This window comes from Sprattus sprattus (genome assembly GCF_963457725.1).
Source record: "Sprattus sprattus genome assembly, chromosome: 2".
Taxonomy (NCBI): domain Eukaryota; kingdom Metazoa; phylum Chordata; class Actinopteri; order Clupeiformes; family Clupeidae; genus Sprattus; species Sprattus sprattus.
Window position 1 is genome coordinate 26149761 of NC_137921.1, and position 22561 is coordinate 26172321.

Sequence of the window (22561 nt, forward strand, 5' to 3'; positions counted from 1 at the left end):
AGTGAAGCTTGCTTCTTTTGCACAACACAACTTTTAAAGGTAAACTTTCTATTCAGACGCTTTTTATCATCCATTTCGTCGTATCGCGCTCACCATTTACTCAAACATAACGTTTGCCTTCTACACAGTTTGGGAGGGCAAAAAGGACGTTAATCTAACGTGTTAAAATAAAATTGACAGCGTTAACATGGGTTTGCGTTAACGCCGTTAATAACGAGTTAAACTGACAGCACTAATCCATATATCTAAAAATGTAAAACAACACTTTCTAAATATCCATTTACCCTCACCACTACCTTTGTCTTACCCAAGAATGCTGTCTTTCTGTCTACATGTCTACATATCTGTCTGTACCCAAGTATGGTTACACCCACAAACGTAATAGCTTCTCACAAACAAAATAACGGTTGCCCACCACAAACGTAATAATTCATTTTCCACAAAAGTAATAGTCATTACCTTTTCAGGAAATAATTTAGTTTGTGAGGAGGTCATTGTTTTTTATTACATCAAGTTAGACATGGACTAACGTAGTGATATTATACACTAACCTTCGAAAGTTTTGAAACACCCAGCCAATGACATTTTTCAGGAAATCTCATATTTTAACCATCAAGGTACAAAATCAATCAAAAATATACTCAAGACTTTGTCAAAGTAAGAAATACTGATGAATAATGATTTATGATGTGTTTGTGTGTGTTTGTGTGTGTGTGTGTGTGTGTGTGTGTGTGTGGGTGTGTGTGTGTGTGTGTGTGTGTCTGCATGAGATTCTTCTAACTAGATTTGAGGGTTTGGCTTAACTGTCTAAGGTCTATATCCCTCGTCCGGGATATTTTTATTTTTTTGTCGAAAACTGTTTTAAGCTCCGCGAGTTTTCGTCTTAGAGACATAAAAAGAACAACCACGGAAACATTGAACCCTTTTCTTTTATAATATATACAGTTCAAAATGTTAAAATAAATAAGCACTTTGTCAGGGGAATAGAACTGATGTGTTGCACTTTCTAGTATCTGAGTGGGGTTTCTGCTGCTAAGGACCCACCCATTAGCAAATGACAGCTATTCATATGATAAGGGGATGGTGATTCAGTGATCTCCATTGGTTCATGGTGTGGCAAGATTCACTCCGGGGGTTTTGGGTCACAAAGACATTCTAGGGCCATTAGGATATTGCCTTTGTCTTTGCGAGAGGTGTCACAGGTTTGTTCACACCAACTCATCAATATGCATTTGTAGGGGCACAGATTTAGGAATGGCACAGGACACTCTGAAATTATAAATATGTGGTAGTGAAACAAGACATCCTTTCTGAATGCTAAACTAACATGTGTTTAGCCAACACCTATGTTTACAAGGCTCAGAAATAAAAAGTCTTGTGAATAAATCTTTACAATGTGTTTTTGTACAAAGTCTGAGCACCTCTGAAACAAGGTTTTTCTAAGGGTATGTTTACATTTGATTTAAATTAAACTTTTTTTTACTACATTCCTTTTACTTACATGATATTATTGCTGAGGTCTTCTAGAATTTAACTAGAAACTCTTCTAGAACTAGAAAAATTGAGAGGAATATATCTGTGTGGTTGGTTCATCTGTTTATTATGTATGTGTATTAATGTGTGGTAGCTTTTTCAAGGAGATACACCTCTAAAGAAAAGGAACACAAGGATTAAGATAACATCAAATTTGCCTTTCATCTTACTATCTTTGCATTTTCAAAATAAATATTTTTGGAATAGTTTGTCATTTCAAATATGTGTTCCACAGCATTTAATTGACCCCATTATAGAGGAGATAGAATGCAATTTGCTTTATGAAAATGTACCAGCTGTCAAGTTTTACATCACTATGAAAGCTTAATGGTTAAAATAAGTAGGTAGAGGACAACAGAGATGCACTTATGATTGTGGCCTGTTGAAAGCCTACCGTTGGACGCAAAGGTGTTATTTAACATTTCCTTTTGACAAAAAAAAATATATTATACAAAGGCGCTCCGGCACACGTTGTAGATGTAAGACAAGGTCAAAATAATTATCCAATACTGGTAATAAGAAAATCTTATACTGCCAACCTATCCAATACTAGTCAGGCTGAACTCCCTTATGCTGGTGGAAGTCTGTCCATTCAAGCCCTTTAGTGATGAATTCCCCAATAGATCATTTTATTGGTGGTAATTGTTTTGGCACTAGACGGTACCTCAGTTCCAGTGCAAAAAAAGAGAGAAACAAGTATTTGCTTAACCGATACTTTTAAAACGATACCGGTGCCTGAACCGATCCTTTTTTTTTTTTTTTTTAAATAGCACAAAACGAAGATTGATTAAATTAAAGAAAGGCTTTGTTATTGCAAAGGAAAATTCTTTTTTTCAAATTGAACAATATATTAACTGTTTAAGGTATACTATAAATATATACAAAACACTTGGCTTCAAACTACAGCTTCAAACTGTGAACAATATATTTGCTGTTAAAAACAGTTTACAGTATACTTAAATGGTAACGCTTCCTTTTACAGTCCCCTAATAACCAAGTAATTACCAGGTAAATACCTGGTAATAAGATGTATTTACTAGGTAATAACCATTTAATTAAATACAAATACCAGGTAATTACCAAGTACATACCAGGTTATTACCAGGTAATTACCCAGTGTTTACAATATATTTTCCTGACTACTACCAGGCATTTACCCAATAATTACCTGGTAGATACGCAGTAATTGTATATTGTAGATTTTAAACCCGGTAGTTAAAAATATTTACCTTTTATTTATCTGGTAAATACCAACAAGTTACCTGGTATTTACCCTTTCATTACTTGGTAGATATCCTGCTATTGCATATTGTAGACTATAAACCCACTGAATGTGTCTATATGTGACTTTGTTAGGGTGATAATAACATAGCTATTTACCTGGTAATTACCAGGTATATACTGAAAATGATCACACACTTACCTGCTAACTACCACTTATTTACGTGGTAGTTACCTAATATTTACCTGGTAAATACCACTTATTTACGTGGTATTTACCTGATAACTACCACTTATTTACATGGTAGTTGCCTGATATTTACCTGGTAAATACCAACTAGTTATCTAGTATTTACTAAAAATATACTGAAAACTACCAGGTATTTATCCAGGAATTATAGATGATGTATTACCAGCCAACCTGTGTTGTAAGTGACAGTGTGGGTATAACTTCCAACTATTTACAAAGTAATTACTTTCTAATTACCCAGTAGTTACAATTTACATTATCAGGTAAAACCTTGTGAATTACCCTGTAAGGAAGGTGGAACTGTACTGTAAAAGGAAGTGTGGCTTGTTTCAATGATATTACCATGTCATTTCCTGGTAACTATAGATTATAATCCTACACCACCCATCAGGGTGTGTAGTTTTGAACATGGTACCTGGCAAGCACTCCCATATCTCCATGATAATTATCAGGTAAATATCGGGGTGATATCAGAGTTTCACAGTGTCGTTACCCTGTAAGGAAGGTGGAACTGTACTGTAAAAGGAAGCGTGGCTTGTTTCAATGATATTACCATGTCATTTCCTGGTAACTATAGATTATAATCCTCTACCACCCATCAGGGTGTGTAGTTTTGAACATGGTACCTGGCAAGCACTCCCATATCTCCATGATAATTATCAGGTAAATATCGGGGTGATATCAGAGTTTCACAGTGTCGTTACCCTGTAAGGAAGGTGGAACTGTACTGTAAAAGGAAGCGTGGTTTGTTTCAATGATATAACCATGTACTTTCCTTTACATAAGGATACAATGCATTTTGTTACACTCCTTCACAAAACCTGTGACAAAAATGCAGAAACAGGTGAACTGTCAAAGAGACTAATTTTCATCTTCTTAATCTGCAAAACTTGACGAGAGTAAATTCAATACTCAATACATAAAGTGCAACACAGTGGCATAGCTTTCTAGTGTACTTTTATTGCAAAACAAGTGGGAAATGTAAATAAAAAGTGCAAATGGAATCAATTCAATAACCGTATGTAACTATTCTGTCCTGAGGATACGTGAGCTGTATTGTAGACAGATAGCTAACAAGAAACGACTCAGTAGGCTTGATTCCAGGTTGACTGTTTACTGAAATCTTCTGGTACTTAGTATTTCTGCTTTTTGTAAAACTGCAACACAATGAATACACAGTATACACAATGTCACAACTAAAATAAAATACTTGCCACAGCAATGTCTACATTCCTTTCACATTTCTCTTCCTTTTCAGGTTTTAAATCAGGTAAGTATTACTCACTGTTATCTAAACTTGTTAACTTAATTATCTTTCTTACAGTAGCCTATGTCCACACAGATAAGTAACATAATGTCACTAAATGTTAATACTGTTCACACATAAATTGTAGCATGACTGAGGCTATAAGCCATGACAATGGACTCAAACATAGCTATTTGACTAGCATGCTAATGATTAGCATCGCGGTTAGCATAAACACATTTTACAACTTAAAATAAGTGTCCTGAGCATCACCTAAAACATCACAAGGATATATAGCACCTAAAATAAACGGTTACATTCAAAACTTGCTGTTGGTTCCACTCCAAGCTCAGCTAACAACTCTTTGTGGAGGAGCACATGTAAACTCAAACAAACACTGGAAGTTTCTGGCAATTAAAGCTGAATTAATAAAGCTGCAGTAATTCAAACCACCACTAGGGGAAAACTCACTGTCAGGAGTCAGAACAGTAACAGTATTTCAATAACCCTATGTATGTAACGAAGTTTAAAGTGTATTATTTTGTTTGCATTTAGTTAATGAAATGTAACCATATTCTGATTTAATTATGCTTTTATTTTCTATCTTGTACATATTAAAGGTTGACAATACACACTGAGTACGTAAAACTATACTGCCCCTTTAAGATAATTAGTTTAGTATAGTCTTCAGTTTGCGGTTTCTGAACTGAAGACAGGTATGCTTGTTCCCATGTCAGACAAACTTAACATTATATCTAATATTTGTTGGTTTATTATGAGTTGACATAAGGGGGTTAATACTAGAGAATAGTTAACATGCAATTTACCATACTGATATTGTGATATTAAATATATATATTCCGTTTTGTATCATACCATGAGGTCTCTAGCATATGTTTTCCTTTGCTAGCAGGCTAATGTCCAGTGTATGGAATGACTGCATGTTCATGACTGTCTCTTGTGTGTTGACGTGTGCAGGTATGTTGGATTCAGTGTATGTTAATTGTCATGTATAGTTTCCTCTATTGTTGTTAGAATGTGTAAAGTGATGATGCTATATTTTATGTGCTTTCACATGACGTTCATTGTTGTAAGATGAATGAGTTTGCGGTTTCTGAACTGAAGACAGCAGGCTAATGTCCAGTGTATGGAATGACTGCATGTTCATGACTGCCTCGTGTGTGTTGACGTGTGCAGGAATAAATTCCAAAAAGATCATTTCGTGGCTGTTTATTGTTCAGCAAAGGAGACAACTAGAACACAACGCAGAAGAGCCCGTTACAATGGTGCCGTGACCCGGATATTCAATCAATTCAATAACCAATCATGTTCAATAACTGTTATTTCTACCTATTCTGACCCTGACACTTTTTTTGATGTTAGATTCCATTTGGTGTTAGGTTCCATTTGCACTTTTGCACTTTTTATTTACATGTCCCACTTGTTTTGCAAAAAAAGTACACTAGAAAGCTATGCCACTGTTTTGCACTTTATGTATTGAGTATTGAAGTTACTCTCGTCAGGTTTTGCAGATTAAGAAGATAAAAATAAGTCTCTTTGACAGTTCACCTGTTTCTGCATTTTTGTCACAGGTTGTGTGAAGGAGTGTAGCAAAATGCATTGTATCTTTACGTAAAGCAAAGTACATGGTAATATCATTGAATCAAACCACGCTTCCTTTTACAGTACAGTTCCATCTTCCTTACAGGGTAACAACACTGTAAAACTCTGATATCACCCCGATATTTACCTGATAATTATCAGGGAGAAATGGGAGTTCTTGCCAGGTACCATGTTCAAAACTACAAACCCTGATGGGTGGTAGAGGATTATAATCTATAGTTACCAGGAAATTACATGGTAATATCATTGAAACAAGCCACGCTTCCTTTTACAGTACATTTCCACCTTCCTTACAGGGTAACAACACTGTAAAACTCTGATATCACCCCGATATTTACCTGATAATTATCAGGGAGAAATGGGAGTTCTTGCCAGGTACCATGTTCAAAACTACAAACCCTGATGGGTGGTAGAGGATTATAATCTATAGTTACCAGGAAATTACATGGTAATATCATTGAAACAAGCCACACTTCCTTTTACAGTACAGTTCCACCTTCCTTACAGGGTAAATCACAAGGTTTTACCTGATAATGTAAATTGTAACTACTGGGTAATTAGAAAGTAATTACTTTGTAAATAGTTGGAAGTTATACCCTCACTGTCACTTACAGCACAGGTTGGCTGGTAATACATCATCTATAATTCCTGGATAAATACCTGGTAGTTTTAAGTATTTTTCTAGTAAATACTAGATAACTAGTTGGTATATAAATATTAGGTAACTACCACGTAAATAAGTGGTAGTTAGCAGGTAAGTGTGTGATTATTTTCAGTAAATACCTGGTAATTACCACGTAAATATTTATGTTATTATCACCCTAACAAAGTCACATATGGACACATTCAGTGGGTCTATAGTCTACAATATTCAATTGCAGGATATCTACCAAGTAAATAATGGGTAAATGCCAGGTAACTTGTTGGTATTTACCAGATAAATAAAAGGTAAATATTTTTAACTACCAGGTTTAAAATCTTCAATATACAATTACTGCGTATCTACCAGTGATTATTGGGTAAATGCCTGGAAGCAGTCAGGGAAATATCTTGTAAACACTGGGTAATTACCTGGTAATAACCTGGTATGTACTTGGTAATTACCTGGTATTTGTATTTAATTAAATGGTTATTACCTAGTTAATACATCTTATTACCAGGTATTTACCTGGTAATTACTTGGTTATTAGGGGACTGTAAAAGGAAGCGTTACCACTTAAATAAATATAAATAAATACACACACACACTACAGCTTCAAACTTCAGTAATTCTTTTGCATAAATATGAGCATATTTGCCTTCTGAGTCAAACATTTATTATTTTGTTTGCATTTATTTAATAAAATTTCACCATTTTCTGATTTGTTTATACCTTTCTTCTTTTCTATCTTCTTTCACTTAATCTTGTTATTTGAACCCACTGGGTACATGAATTTGTACTGCCCCTTTAAGAGACTAGGTTAAGGGTTGCTGGCGTCTCCGTTTAGTCTTCAGTCTGCGGTTGCCGATCTGCCTTTGACTCTTGCCTTCTCTCCCACCTTTACATGCAATGTTATTGTTGCATTTGCTGCACGTCGCGTTGTTTGAATCTTTTTGTGCAAAATACGGCAACACTTTTGACCGTTTACCTTCCGGCATTTTCTCTGTTAAATTGATGGCTAGCTCTGTTTGTGCTTGCTCTGTGAAATGCTGCCTGCTCTTCGCTGTCATAAGACTGTTGCTATGTAGTCACCAATGAGCATGGGCGACATATACCAAAGTTTACATTGGGAGATGGGGCAGTTTTATATGTGCCCAACGAAATCTTCCTAGCATCCAAAAAAGTATTCATACAGATCGTACTCCGACAGATCTACGCCACTAACGTTATTGCTCGTTAGCTATCGCTAGTTCTGTACTGTTTTGGAACCAGCCTCCGTGTTTCATGTTGCAGCCCAAATAATCCTGTTTATAAGACAACATTTTACGTACGTTTGTTTTTATTATTTTTTATTTCAATCGGCTCAGGCACCGAAAGGAAGCACCGAAATCTGCCTCGCATTTCGGTCCGGGTAGGTACTCGGTACCCAACCCTATTGTTGAATGGAGTTGTTTTGGTTAATATGTAGCACCTTCCAGAGGAACGAAGCTGAAAGAGGTGGTGGGCTGAATGTGAGGAGTCAGTCAGTGCGGTTACATGTGTCCAGATTTCGGGCAAAGATCCATTTCATGTAACTCCCCAAATCTAGATTTGCTGTGTCCCACTGAAATCAGATTTACACCCCCAGATAAGTGATCGGATTTGGTTGTATATCGGACAACGCGCACTTGTAACTTTTGAAACTAGATAACAACTGGAGATGACGTATTTTGCGCATGGTTGAGATCCCGTCCATAGACATATATACATGCATCATATATGTCTATGAAATGATAGACGCTCACTGTTCTTGTGCTCCCACATCTCATTCACTTTTAAATACTGGAACGAAATGTAAATGCGATAAAAGATACTGCTCTGATCTATTCCCTTTCCATACTGAATATTCTGTTTAGATCAAAGGTTTGTTGCGACATACCGGGATATTTCAGATGATAGTTATGTGGTAGCCTATACCAATGTGTTGACATTAGAAAAACTTTGACTGCGACTGTTTTGGACAGAACGTGCTAATTCACAGAACAAATATTTTCATATTACTTTTTCACCACTTGTTAGTCATGTCATCCATTCATATCGATGTGAATCAATCAATACTAATACAACTTTAACCATGATCATGTGTTTTTGTTTCATTTCACAACGTATTTACTGTATATCAACGGTAGCAGATGCCCGCTTGTAAACATTCCACATTTGATTTGAACTGACGCAGCCAAGATCTGGATTTGTCACAGCCATGTACCGTGAGATAAAGCGTTAACCCCCCATGGATAGAGAAGGCAGGCTTTAGCCGAAATCGGGTTTATGCCATCATGTAAACGTACTAACTGGTTGTTTTAGCTGCCCAGTGCACTTTATATACAGAGAGTTGCCTAGGAGAAGGTCGGAGGCTTAAGTGACATTCAACTTTTAAGGAGACCATCAGGTTTATGGGTTGGTCAAAGATATGTTTGTCCTCGTCCTGAGGTCTACAGTCAGGGGCGCAGATAGGATTTTTAAACTGGGGGGGACCAAGCTGTCAGCAAATGATTCCAACTCAATTCGTTATTTTGTGTAATATATATGTCCTACCTAAATGCTCTTGTAAGGGCAAATGTTACACCCAGGATGCTGCGCTCTTCTAGTGAGCGTCGTCTGGCACTGCCGTCTGTGCCAGCGTGGCAGTCCAGACTATTCTTATTTGTAGTTCCACGTTGGTGGAATTAACTGCCTAGCACTACCAGAACAGGTGCGTCCCTATCTACCTTTAAGAATCTCTTGAAGACCCAACTCTTCAGAGAGCACCTCCTGTCCCAACTGGCACCTCGACTAGTGCTTAACTTGCAACATTACCGCAATTCTTTTTCTTTTTCTTTTAATATGTCTAATGTAAGGTAGTATTATACCAGGTTCTATTTCTATAGGGGGATTATTTGTTTATCAACAATGGGGATGCGCGCGCAACGAGGCTGCAGAAAGAGCTGTCCCTTTAAACGGTTTTTGACAGGTTGTCATGGTTTTTCTCTCTGTGGTTATCTTGTTGAGATGTTAACTATATCATATAATCCCTCTATAGCAATGTTGTCAGCGTACTACAACAGTTTATCACCGAGTGATAAAATAAGTTATAACGCTAAATTAACATTAGTGAATGGGACACGTCTTAATGACCCATACTCGTTAGGTGCAGGTGAGTGGATAAATGACGAGAAAAAATGGCCCAGACTTCAGTGGCCGGACATCCATTCATACCTGATCGAGACACCAAGTCTCTATTCTCGGGAGAGTCTGAAATCATACACGACACTCGATGCCTACAGTTATGTTACAGATAAGCATGTTCAGGACATACTGTTACATGATTGCAACACGTAAAACTTCGTGGCTCTTAAGACTCAGGTGCTGCCTAGTCCAAGACAAGGGAAGAAAACAGGCGTGTACATCAGGGACAAACCAGTGGCTTCTCACATCTAGAAGAGAAGTGAAGGCTGCCAGATTGAGTGAAATCTGTGTCAGAAGGCCAAAGTGGACGGACAGTGGCTTACTGCAACCAGCCAGAAAAAAATACCGAAAGGTCAATGTCAAAGGTATGATTTATTTTAACCCAAGGCAGCTGTGCTCAGTAGTCTGGACTGCAGTGACACAGACACTGCATCAGACTCTGAGAAAGAGAATGAAGACCCTCTGGAGCCACTGGCAGCTCTGTTTGATGAGAGTATGAGAGGCCTCTCCTCTGCCAAATTACAGGAGAAGAGTGAGGAGACATTCTCCAGACTGAGGAAGAAATTGTCAAAAGAGAAGTGTGTGAACCTCGAATTAGTAACTAAAAATCAGGCCCAATCTCAGGCTTGGCAAGCCCACAGAGTAGGACGTATAACTAGCACTACCCTACATCGCGTATGCTCTGTTAGAGCTGAGACAGCAAAACAAAATGTAGTCAAACTGATAATGCACTACAACAACAGAGAGTTGTCTGGTATACCTGCAATACAGTGGGGTAGAGAACATGAGCACACTGCCAGAATATGTTACACTGCGGCAATGGAAGTACAACATCAACACTTCAATGTGGCACTCTGTGGTCTTTTTGTTCATCCTGACAATCCGCATCTTGGGGCATCACCAGATGGAGTGGCAAACTGTAGCTGCTGTGGTAGAGGAACTGTAGAAATAAAATGCCCATACAAGTACCGTGATGGTCTGACAGGGAGCAGTGAGGACACAGATTTTTGCTTGGACAAATCATTCCATCTTAAGAACAACCATCAATACTACCATCAAGTTCAGCTTCACATGTTTGTATGTGGTGTCCAGTACTGCGACTTTGTGTTGTGGACACAGCAGGATCTAATCATCACTCGTGTAGCCAGAGATGAAGAAATGCTGAACACAGTTCTCCCTATTGCTAAACAGTTCTTCAGAGAAAGTATTCTGCCAGAGCTCTTAACACGCAGCATGGACCCGAAACAGCAAGCACCTGCGGTCTGCTCGCACTGTGGAAGAAGAGTTTGGAAAGATCACCACCTGTGCAAAGTGCAATAAGCATTTCCACTACGAATGTGCAAAAATAAAAATAAAAGTTAAAGAATGGCATTGTGAGCAGTGTAACAAATAAACTAAAAATGATACACTTTGAAACACATAATTTATTGAAACTGTTCCCGTTTAATAAAAAGATTTTAATGTATCCTTGACTCTTGGAAGTATTTACATTCTAGGGACTATACATTTATTAAAAAATGGGGCGATGCGCCGCGGCGGCGGACACAAACACTTAAATTAATTATGATGTGCATGTGTTTCTTTTAATGACAGCAGTCAATATAACATCTAACAGTAACAGTATGCAACAATTATACTTCAGGATTAGGGGTTAGGATAAGCAGTTTTACTAAAAAAATAAGTATAATTTTACATGTTTTATGGTAAAGGTAACCTTAAATTACTTATTTTGTGATCTGGCGCTATATTTATATAAAAAAATAAAAAAAATAATTATATATATATATATGTATATTTGTTTTTTTTTAAATCACAATTATCTTGAGCTTCCAGGGGGGCGGGCGGTGCGCCACCCTAACATCATTGTAGGGGAAACACTGCATTTAGTACTTATGTTCTGACTATATATCTACTATACACTGTACATTTGCTATACATTAAGTATTTATGTTCTAGGGACTATACATTTGCAAATGTTTGTCAATGCTGCACACACAATTACAAAGTCATCCAACAGGTCCACCTGTGAGAGTGGAATAACAGTGGTCAAAATTTTGAAGGTTTTCCATCTACCAATAACTCTTTCAATATGTATTCTAACATTGGACAAACGCCTAGATGATTCTACTTCTTGAGCAGACAGCTGCTTTCTTCCTTTGGTAAAGTGGGGGATCCTCAGGGTAGCACCACGCACAGCTAGCTCATCTCTTATGGTAAAACCACGATCTGCTAGTATCTCGTCATTTACTTCAAGAAGGTCATAGAATCCAGATTCAGCTGTAAGGTGCTTATCAGAAACTCGCCCACCCCAACCTGCGGATAGAAATGTAATTGCTCCTGCAGGTGACATGCCAATCAAATATTTCACTGTGTTGTGGCTCTTATAATTTGAATATGTTTGGGCTCTGGCTGTTAGATTTGTGGGTCTGTTAATAAAAATTCAGTGCAGTCAATAATGCACCTGCAACGCTTGTATTTCGGTTTAAAACATTTTGGCATATTCTTTAAAATGGCATGCTTGCTTGGCCACTTGATTAAAGGTTTTAAAGTCTGAGCCATTATAGGGAGCCAACTTCTAAAATTTTGGAGATGTCACATTCGTTAACATTAAATCTGTACGCAATATCCTTATTAGTGAGCCCTAATCTGATTTTCATAAGGATGGCCAATAGATGGTCCTCCAGGGTCAGAGAGCCACGCACAACCTCTACACTGTCTCTAACAGTCTGGAATTAAAAAGGGCACTGGTCAGACCTGTGAAAAACAGAAGCTGTGCTGCTTTAAATTTCAGAGGAGCAAAGGAGAACTGTGTACTCCTGATCGTTGCTTTTAAATGTTCAGACTCAATATGTCCCAAAAACATCTCTCCTCCTTTCATTTCCCTGAATATATTGCTGGGCAATATCTTGTCTGTCCAGTTTATCAAGTCTGCCCTGGTGAATATGGCACACAGCAATGCCATTGAGCCTTTTTTGTGTCATGGTTGATCGCAACCATGTTTTTAATCTTCGTAATGCACTGAAACTGCGCTTAGCCTCCGCAGATGATATGGGCACCACCATCAGCAACCTTACGAGTGTCTCCACCTGATCAAACAGGCCGCGGACTTCGGGGAGCATTTTTTTGAAAGCATGCACAGCATCTGCAGTTGTGTTGACCTTGTATTTGTTTTTAAACAAGGCCAGTTGGACTCTCAAGTCTTCCCCATTTAGTTCTGGATATTTACGAACTGTTGAATCGTTTGTGTTGGTAGTCAGGAGTGAATTTTCCAGTTCTTTTAGTGTTTCTATGCCTGGTTGCCTAAACCTCTCAGTGAGTTGTGTATCTACTGTATCTAAGACACGGTAGAACTCTGGTCTATAAAAACCCACAGCTGATCCAGGTGTGTATGCAGGACCCATACCAGCAAATCTTTTAGGGGGCCTATGAGTGCGTGGCAGAACAATGGGCCCTAGAGACAGATTGTCACACTTGTCCTCTGCCTCCTTAAAGCTCGCCTCAAAGTTTTCACTGTTTCTTTTTGATTTCAAGCTGTCTTGGACAAGGGAGACTGCAGACAGCATGCCCTCAATTGTCTGGGTGTTTTTTTTGGAGAGACATGTTCAGAAGCTCTAGTTCACTGATAACATCTAACGCAAGCAGAAGTCCCAGTACAACACTACCCTGTTGCAGTCGAACACGAAAACCCTCTGCCCGGCTTGCAGACTCAGAATGACTTGCAGCCATCTCATCTAGCGCATCTAACACCATCCCATATTGGCTGAGAACAGCACGGATAGCAGGTGATCGCACAGTCCACCTTGTGGGACATAAAGGCCTGATGGACACAGCTGGCCCTTCCCCTTCAGCTACAACAATGGCTTTAAACTTGTCTTTAAGTTTGCCCGACTGCCCAAAAAATTTGCCAATATCGTGTATCCAATCAAGTGCATTTCGCACAACATTGGAGGCTGAGCAAGCTTGTTGTGTTACCAAATTGACACAGTGTGCTCCACAGTGTACAAATGGTGCTAGTGGCTGTGCTCGCTGAATAACAGCCTGTGCACCTGAGTGCTTTCCAGCCATGTTTGAAGCCCCATCATATGCCTGACCTCGTAGGCCTGATATTGGCAAATTCAGCCTCAACAGAACGTCAAAAATGATCTTGGCAAGGTTTGTAGAAGATGTTTCATACAACCCTATGAAGTCTTCGTGCACCAACAAATCAGTGTCAACATAACGTAGGCACAGTGCCTCCTGCTCAACACCAGAGACATCCCTTGTTCCATCCATAATAATGGAATATTGCAACACTGGTAAGGACCGAATCTCATCTGCAATTTTTCTGATAATTGACAAACTCATCAAATTTACCCGCTTATTTTGACAGTCCCAAGATGTGTGCACGCCTCTCTTTGAAGATAACCACTTAGTGAGAGACTGATCACCTTCAGCTTTGTATTTTAAAAGCTGGTCAAGGTTACCTTGATGATGTTCATGCCCCCTGAAGGCCAATCCCAGCCTCGCCAGAAACATCTCAGCTCCTATTATTTTTAACAGGCAAGCTCTGTTTTCTGCTTGCTGTGTACTGACTGCACTGCTCAACTGTGTAGTAACGGGCCTGGTTTCATAGGCAGCAGTTGTAACAGCCAGTTTGTGACCATCTGATTTCTCATGCATGGAGCTTTTTTCCAGTTTTGATATCCACTACTTACAAAAGCTGGGTCTATACTTTTGGCTTGTGCTGGTTTCCCTGTCTTAAAGTATTTGGAGCAGTGAGAACACAGAACACCCTCAGTACCCATACTAACATGTAGCCAGGGATACTGCTCATACCATGTTTTTTGGAATGTCAGTGTCCGCTCTTTGAGCACTTGTTTTGGCAAAACTATAGGGTCAGGTTGATTTGGCTTTGTGTATGTCATTATCATGTCCTCTCCTAGTTCTCTCCCTGCTTCTTCTGTCTGTATTTCTTCTGTCTCTCCTTCCTCATGCTGTCTTTTTATGCTGTGGTTGCCCCCTAGCTCTCTTGACTGACTAGGGCCTGCCTCACTGTCATTAAGAATTGCCTGCAGGCAAGGAGGAAAATGTTAACATTTTAAATCTTAACATTTGAGTTAAAAGTTGATTACTAAAATAACATTAATAATAATATTAATAACAGCCTTAAAAGCTTGTTATTTTACATTTAGCCTACTTCAGGTAAGTGCAAAAGCCTTCTTATTATTGTCAGCTACTCAACATTACAAAATGAATATCTGCCACATCTGGGGAAGTCAACAGGGCATATAACACTTACATTGTTTGGTTTTTGAAAAATGTATTATTTATTTATTTATTTATTTTTTATTATTCCTACTAGGGGTGGGGGAAAAAATCGATTATTCGATTTTAATCGATTCTCTCTAAAACGATTCTGTCTCGATTCAGAAAAGTTCATAATCGATTTTGTAATTTAAAAAAAAAAAAAAAAAAAAAAAAAAAAAATTTTTTTTTTTTTTACACATCCATTTTATGTTGAAATGCAAGCTGCATCGATTATTGGATTGTTCATAGAAAGTCAAAATTGTGACAAGGAAAAGCTTTTTCTCTCATAAAAAATAGAGAAGGTAATTCATCTGTTGATTTTCTTTAATTATCAAACACAAAGTAGGAAGTGTAGCAAAGACTCTAAGTAGCAAACTCAAATGTTTTAAAAGTCGAAATGGATTGATAATCGTTTTATCGGTTTAAAATTGATAATCGTTTTTTTCACACATCCATTTCATGTTGAAATGCAATTATCGATTGATTATCGAATATCAATTCGAAACCGATAAAACGATTATCGATGCATTTTGACTATTGAATCATTTGAGTTTGCAACTCAGAGTCTAAATTGAAGAAAATCAACAGATGAATTACCTTCGCTATTTGCTTTATTAGAGTAAAAGCTTTTAATGGTCACAATTTTGACTTTCTATGAGCAATGTAATAGTCGATGCAGCTTGCATTTCAACATAAAATGGATGTGTAAAAAAAAAAAAAAAAAAAAAATTTTTTTTTTAAATTACAAAATCGATTTTAAATCGATAATCGATAATCGATTTTAAATCGAATCGTTGACCTCTGAATCGATTTCGAATCGAATCGTGAGGTGCCAAGAGATTCCCACCCCTAATTCCTACCGTCCTTTGCTGCTCTATTTCACTCGTCTTCCACCTGTCCTTCCTTTCCACTCTCCCTACAAGGACCATAGCAAGACAGTCTGATTGATTTGTGTAAACCTGTTCATTTAGTGTCAGTGTTAGTCCTCAATTACTGTTAAATAAATAATTGATGCACCAAAGTTGTAAAGACAGTTATATTCCCTAAATAAAGATACCAGTAGGCTAAGTTGCCAACGACCTCTAAGTAGCAACCCAGATTAGTGAAACTGAAATGTCATAGTACTGGTAAGTTTGCTAGTACCTCTGCTAATGTTACTTAGTTAGCAAGTACATCTGTGGCTGACCCCTGACCGACAGATATATTGTTGATACACATTGTTGCAAATTGTACGTATATTATTTATATAATAATGATTATATGTAAAATAGATGATAAACAATACACCGTTTGTCAACTGCCTGTCGCAATGAAATATTGTCTTGCAACATGGCTGAATAAATGAATGGACGTGATCGCTCGCGCTGCATATTCAATATCAAAGCCAGCCAATCAAAATACATTAAGCCTAGGCAGAAAAATCATCAGCTCAGCTGGTAGACAGGCCAGTATTAAGACTTCATGGTGCCCCTGGCCAACAGTGACTCTGGTGCCCACCTACCCCCACCCCGCAGAACACAAACCATACCTATCCACAGGGGTGTTTTAGTCCTTGAGTAGAAAAATACTTTCTTACTTTACTCAAGTATTATTTCTGAGTATCTGTACTTTACTTGATTGTTTTTTTATACACACAGTACTTTATTGCATTTTCTCGCTTATACCACAGCTTACTTGCAAAAGTAATTAATGCATATGCTGTAAATTATGTTTAATGTGAACTTATGTTATTAGAAATCATAATACTTGGGGGGCCCTGCTTGCACAGCCACAACGCAGGAGGCACATGAGGCATATGATCACTATGGTTACCACTACAGGCAGAGGCACACCATTAATGAAAGGGAGCGAGCCAAACATTTAAATTTTAAGCAGCCAAACGAACGGGGCTACTTATGTCATCTCCATGACAGCCAGGATAACGCCAAGCCTAAAAGCACAAACACCAGCTCTAAAAAGACTTAAAATGAGCATAATACTAATTTTATTTACAACAGTGTTGTAGTACTTTGTGTGGCCAACATTACACACGCTAGCATCACCTAATCAGCTGTGCAGTTATTAACGGATGCTTTTCGCCTTACGTATGGAAAGTGGGGGGGGATGGATCAGGGTCACTATAAATCTGGGGGGGACGTGCTTGTCTACAGCTACTTCCATTGTTTTATGCACTGCATGAAATGTGGGATTTACGACCGTCTTCGACCCTGTGAAGCCCACATTGGTGTGAAAGGCCCCCCCCCCCCTTCCCCTTGGCCAGGCCTAGGTTTTGTTATGTTAATTGAATTGACCTGGATTGAAACGACACGGGATTTACGACAGTCTTCGACCCTGTGTATTGCCGTAGAAGCCCACATTGGTGTGAAAGCCCCCACTTAAACTAAATTCCCACTTAAACTAACTATAACTAGATCAGAAGCTCCAGTAACAGAAGAGAAATACCCCAGAGGAGGGGGGAATGATAAACCAGTGACATTCTCGCACCGACAAGCCAAGCTCTGAACCAGCACGGTGGGTCAGTGGCGAGAGCACAGCACCGGGAACCTGAAGAACGCAGGTTCGAAACTCGCGAAGCTCACGAAAGATTTCATAATCTTCCTGAAAGACACAGGTTAGATACTCACGAGTGGCAAACATGTCCCAAGTTGCGAAATGACTACCTCAGTATCAGAATAAGTCCGACTCTGTATAATTACATGCCAAAAGTGAATCTCAAGAACATTACAGAGAGGAAGCTCAGGAATATGAGTGGAACAACCTTGAAAGTACATTGCGATCCTCGAACTCTAAAACGAAATTGAAATCAAGAATTGTGTTAAACCTGGAGCAAAACCCTAAAGACAGAACTCTGAAACTCTGAAAACGAAAGGCAAATCAAAAATTGTGATAACCCCGGAGCAAAACCCTAAAGACAGAATATAATTTAAATTATTATCGAGTAAATTATTAATTTTGTTTTTATGGGGCAATAGCTGTAAATGGGAAGGGATACGTTTTGTCAGTTGAAAGCTGACCAATAGACAGAATAGACACAAGACGTTTTAATTCAATTCCTTGTCGTTGTCAACCAATGGCTGCAGCAGGGTGTGTGTGGCTAGACTGCTGACAGTCAATATGCTAATAAGAGCATTTCGCACCTCTGTCAGCGGGAGGTGAGAATGCTAAACACATCGCCCCCCCTCCCCTCGCCGGTCTGTTTCCGGGAAATTCTGAATGTCCGCGATCGACCAGGAATGGCGATCATTCGCGGCTGTATCACAGCGTGTACGGGCCCGATAATCTTGCTTTTCGTGCAGTGATGGCAGTGGAGTCTCATCACGTTTTTTGATAAATCCAAGGATAATGGTGTAGTCTGTGTACTTGAATATTTTGTGGTGTGATTAGAACTCATTGGTAGATGGAGAAAAGCAGAGGAGAGAACAAACAGCGACATGGTGCACCAGTACTGAGGAACAAGGTATGATGTAGCATTGTTAACCTCAATAGATTGAAATCTGTTTCTAAGATAGTAACACAGAGCTGTGTATGTATTGAAGCCTGGTGAAGAGTGCGAGTGAAAGCTGAGCGGAAGTCTATAAATTGGGATAAATTCATATATGTTGGTTTGCCCTTCACTGAATTCACTCTGCAGCAACTGGAATCAGGTTTATAGCATCCCCAAAGGATCTGTTAGCCTTAGCCCGATAAGGGGCATGGGTCCGTCAGTGGAAATTAATACCCAGAACTTCAGGTAGGGAAGGACTTAGCGCTCAAACACAAAGACATTGAGGCATGTCGTTTTGGTTGACTTGGGGAGCTGTTTTAAAAACATTGTGGGACGGTACACTGCTGTAGGCAGGTGTTGAAAACTGAGGCCAGTTGATCCACACAGTTGCCAACACAGCTGGGAAGAGCTGATTTGGCTCTGCTGCTTTCCTTTTATTTCGTTTTTTGAAAAGCCTCCTCACCTCAGCCTCCTGGATGGAAAAGGGTGGAGTGAGGGAAGGAGAGAAGGGGGGGGTCGACTACTGGGGTGTGTTCATCCTTAAACCAAGCACTAGTCAGACTGGTGAAGAATGCCAATACATGGCAGGGGAAACTTTAACTTTAACTTTAAACCACACAATGAATTCAGACATTCGTCCATTCTGGCTGCGCTCCAGAATGTTATCAGGTAGTGATTACATTTGAAAACTGACAATATCAATATGTGATTTCTGAACTTTGCTGCTTGACACCTAACTATAATCTGGACATAGCACACAACACACAATCAATCGGAAATGAATGAGTTCAAAGAAAGGAAATATCATTAGATGTTGAGGATGTTTGACAAACATGCTATAACTGAGTGACCTCATTCACTATATTAGTGATTTATTACATTTGATGTTTCCTTTCAAAAAACGTCATAACTTCGTACAAATCTAATAATTATTATGTTTGTAGGAACTGAGTGGAAAAACAAAAGTGCGGATTTGTATTACGTTTGTGGTTAAGTACATTTGTGAGGAGATATAATGTTTGTAGGTGTAGCAACAGTCTTTCTGCACATCTGTCTTGCAATGTAATTATATTTAAAACAAAGAAGAAGAAAACATACGTTATAAATGAAAATCTATCTAGTACTATAACTAGCTGTCATTTATCTATGTAGGCTATTGGCTGATTGAGATGTAACATACTGAAGATTTCTACTCACCCATTTCAGCAATTACTGCTCATCCAGGTATTGATATGCCTAAGGTCCAGTAATATTTCAATTACACCATTAAATAAAATTATAAAACTCAAATTGTCAAAATAACAAGTGTTACCAACCTGCAACACACAGAATTTTACCATTGCCTTAAGGCTGAAATATACTTCTATGTCTCTTTTACTCCGCGGTCACGCAGTTGCCTCAACGGGCTCTTTTTCATTTATGGTTCTCCGAAGATTGTGGGTGTTGAAAGGGATTTAAAACAAAAAAAGATGGCGGATGGTCGTATTTGTACATAAAGGTTATTTGTCTGACTTTTATTTGCTTAGATTTTTTTAAAGTTACCGAGAAATAGACACTGTGCAATGTAAAAACCCTGTTATTGTAACCGAAAAATACCTCTGAAGGACTTTGTGAGGTGTCTGAGCCAGCTATCTAGTGTTGGAAAACTACTACCCACAAGGTAAACAGGGATGTACTGACGGATTGACGGATAGTTACAAAATTGGGGAGGTGCACATCAGGCCACGGAGAGGTGCTCGGAGAGGGTTTGCAATGTTGGAGAGGGCCTTTCTGTGTCTCCGTAAACGGAAAAATTGGATTTTAGATTCATCACTGTTGCTTGCCATGTGTGACAGCCTTAATAATCCCAATTGTTTTGCTAAACTGCTCCATTATTACATACAACGTTTCATCAGCTCATCTACAAATTCCGTTGCTTGTAACTGTCAGTTGCACACACAAAGTTTGATCATTAAATGCCTGATTGTGTGCTTATAGTGTGCCACAAAAGGCACAACCACCATCAACCTGCATTTAAGATAATTTATAATGAATGGCATTAAATGTGGCCTTGACACCTTGACCTCCTAATCTCATCAGGCAATTTGTATGGATTTTGAGAGCAGTTTCAGTTCACTGAATTTTAACAGATTTTGCACTTTTGCCTTCTATACCCAAATGGTTGGCAATTCCTCTAGAATGGGAGGTCTACGGGTGGTGTGCAGTTGTATGCTCCCCTCCCTCCACCCTCCTTCAGGTCCTGGAGTGAGCTCCACTGTCTCTGGTAGAGGGCCTCTATCAACCGTGGAGATCTACACCTATAATGGTTCTATCTACACCCTAGCTTAGATGAATTACATCATGACCAGGCTTGTGGGCACTAAATAACACCATCTAGTTTAGCATTCAGTTATTATTGTTCATTTTTTCCCCCATTGAATTTCTGTCAAATACCAATTATTATTAACATGGACAGAATTTCGTAGTCAAATGTGAATACAATTAAGCACCAATATAAACCAAGATAACTTGATTCTTTTGACTTGTGACAAAGTGTTTATATGTATACTTATGTTATGTATTCTTATTACGTGATGTCCTTGTAGAACCATTTTGTGGGGTTTTCAGCCCTGATTAGAAGTTTTTATTAGAAAATGCACAATTGCCATAACATTTCAGTTGAACTGCACCAGTATAACCTTAATAGAGAACTCAGAGTGAGTGAGAATGAGAGGGAGGGAGGGAGAGTATGGAGTGACATGGGGCCAGGAGTATGAGGTGAGCTAAGGTGGGGCTGTGTCTTAGATTATTCTGTCTAAATGGCAGTTGTGCAACAGACATTCTACAAGATCTGGACAACAACTTCATCAGCGTTCCATCAAATTTCATCAGTACTCTGGAGTGTGAAAAACAGTTGCAGGAGAAATGTATGAAAGGACACCTTGAATGAGTATTAACAAAAAAGCTGTACCATACATACATTTGTTTAGTATGAACCCTTGCAAATTGTCTTGAGGGACACACAGCTATAAGCACAATAGTAAGCTAGCCAAATTGGAAAGACCCATGCCAGGGGATGTTGGATCCCGCCAAATGAGTGTAGATTCCATTCAATGGAGTTACAAAGACAAAGGGATAGAATGTGGATGTGCGAGAGATGCTGAACTCACAGGTGTTGAGGAGCGTTGCTGAAGGAGCCATGCTCTAGACGCTGCCATCGGCCCAGGTGTGCAGCCGAACGATGCAGCAGGTCACAGTAACTTGGTGGTAACAGCTGACTCATCAGCATCACAAAGGCATTGATCCACACCATGATGAGGTGCTCACATGACCAGCGCATGTCATAGTACTGGGTACTCTATCAAAGAGAGAGCAGGAGTCAGGAGGGTCATAGACTGGGGACACTATCAAAGACAGAGCAGGAGTCAGGAGGGTCATAGTATTGGGGACACTTTCAAAGAGAGAGCAGGAGTCAGGAGGGTGCATACAGGCAAAGAACTAGGAAGTAGACATTGGAAGACCGTGCACAGTAAAATGAGAACACCCACCACTACATCCAACTCACTTTGACAAAGCAGAGGGGTAGGAAGGCCACATAGTAGGCACTGAAGAGCGAGTTGAAGAGCACCTCCTTGATGCGGCGGTTGAAGTTCGTCTTCAGCTCTTCTACCTCGGTGCGGATGAGCTCAGGGGAGTGCGGGCAACTGTGGGTGGGTACAGGGGTGGGGCTACTAAACTGCTCCCGCAGGTTCTCCCGCAGGAGTGACATGAAGTCTCTTGGCCTGAGCAGGGCCCCACACTCAACACTTTCCTTTTCAGAGAGGCTGCAGTCAGTTGGAGATGCCACACCACCTCCCCGGCTTTCCTGGTGGAAGCAGCAGAGTGGAACGTACACGCCGAACCTGCCAATAAATGAACTAACCAATTAGTTAAACAAAACAGTCTAACAGTCAATGATTTCAGTTAAATTTTTCTACATAAACCACTATGCATCAATTACCATCTATATTATATGTTATATTAAGTTTTATATTAATTTATATTATAATTATTTCCGAGCTCCCCAAAAATAATCAACATATATTAACAGCAATT

General features: G+C 39.1%; 1 protein-coding gene across 1 annotated transcript in view; it reads right to left on the minus strand.

Moving 5' to 3' along the window:
• tmem39a (transmembrane protein 39A) overlaps nt 1-22561 on the minus strand; it is a 118717-nt gene that overhangs the window by 26065 nt on the left and 70091 nt on the right. Inside the window, exons 6-7 of the mRNA XM_080832039.1 lie at nt 22032-22368; nt 21637-21824 (exon numbers count right to left, since the gene is read on the minus strand). Coding sequence (XP_080688165.1) covers nt 21637-21824; nt 22032-22368 — 525 coding nt within the window. The remainder of the gene's footprint in view (nt 1-21636; nt 21825-22031; nt 22369-22561) is intronic.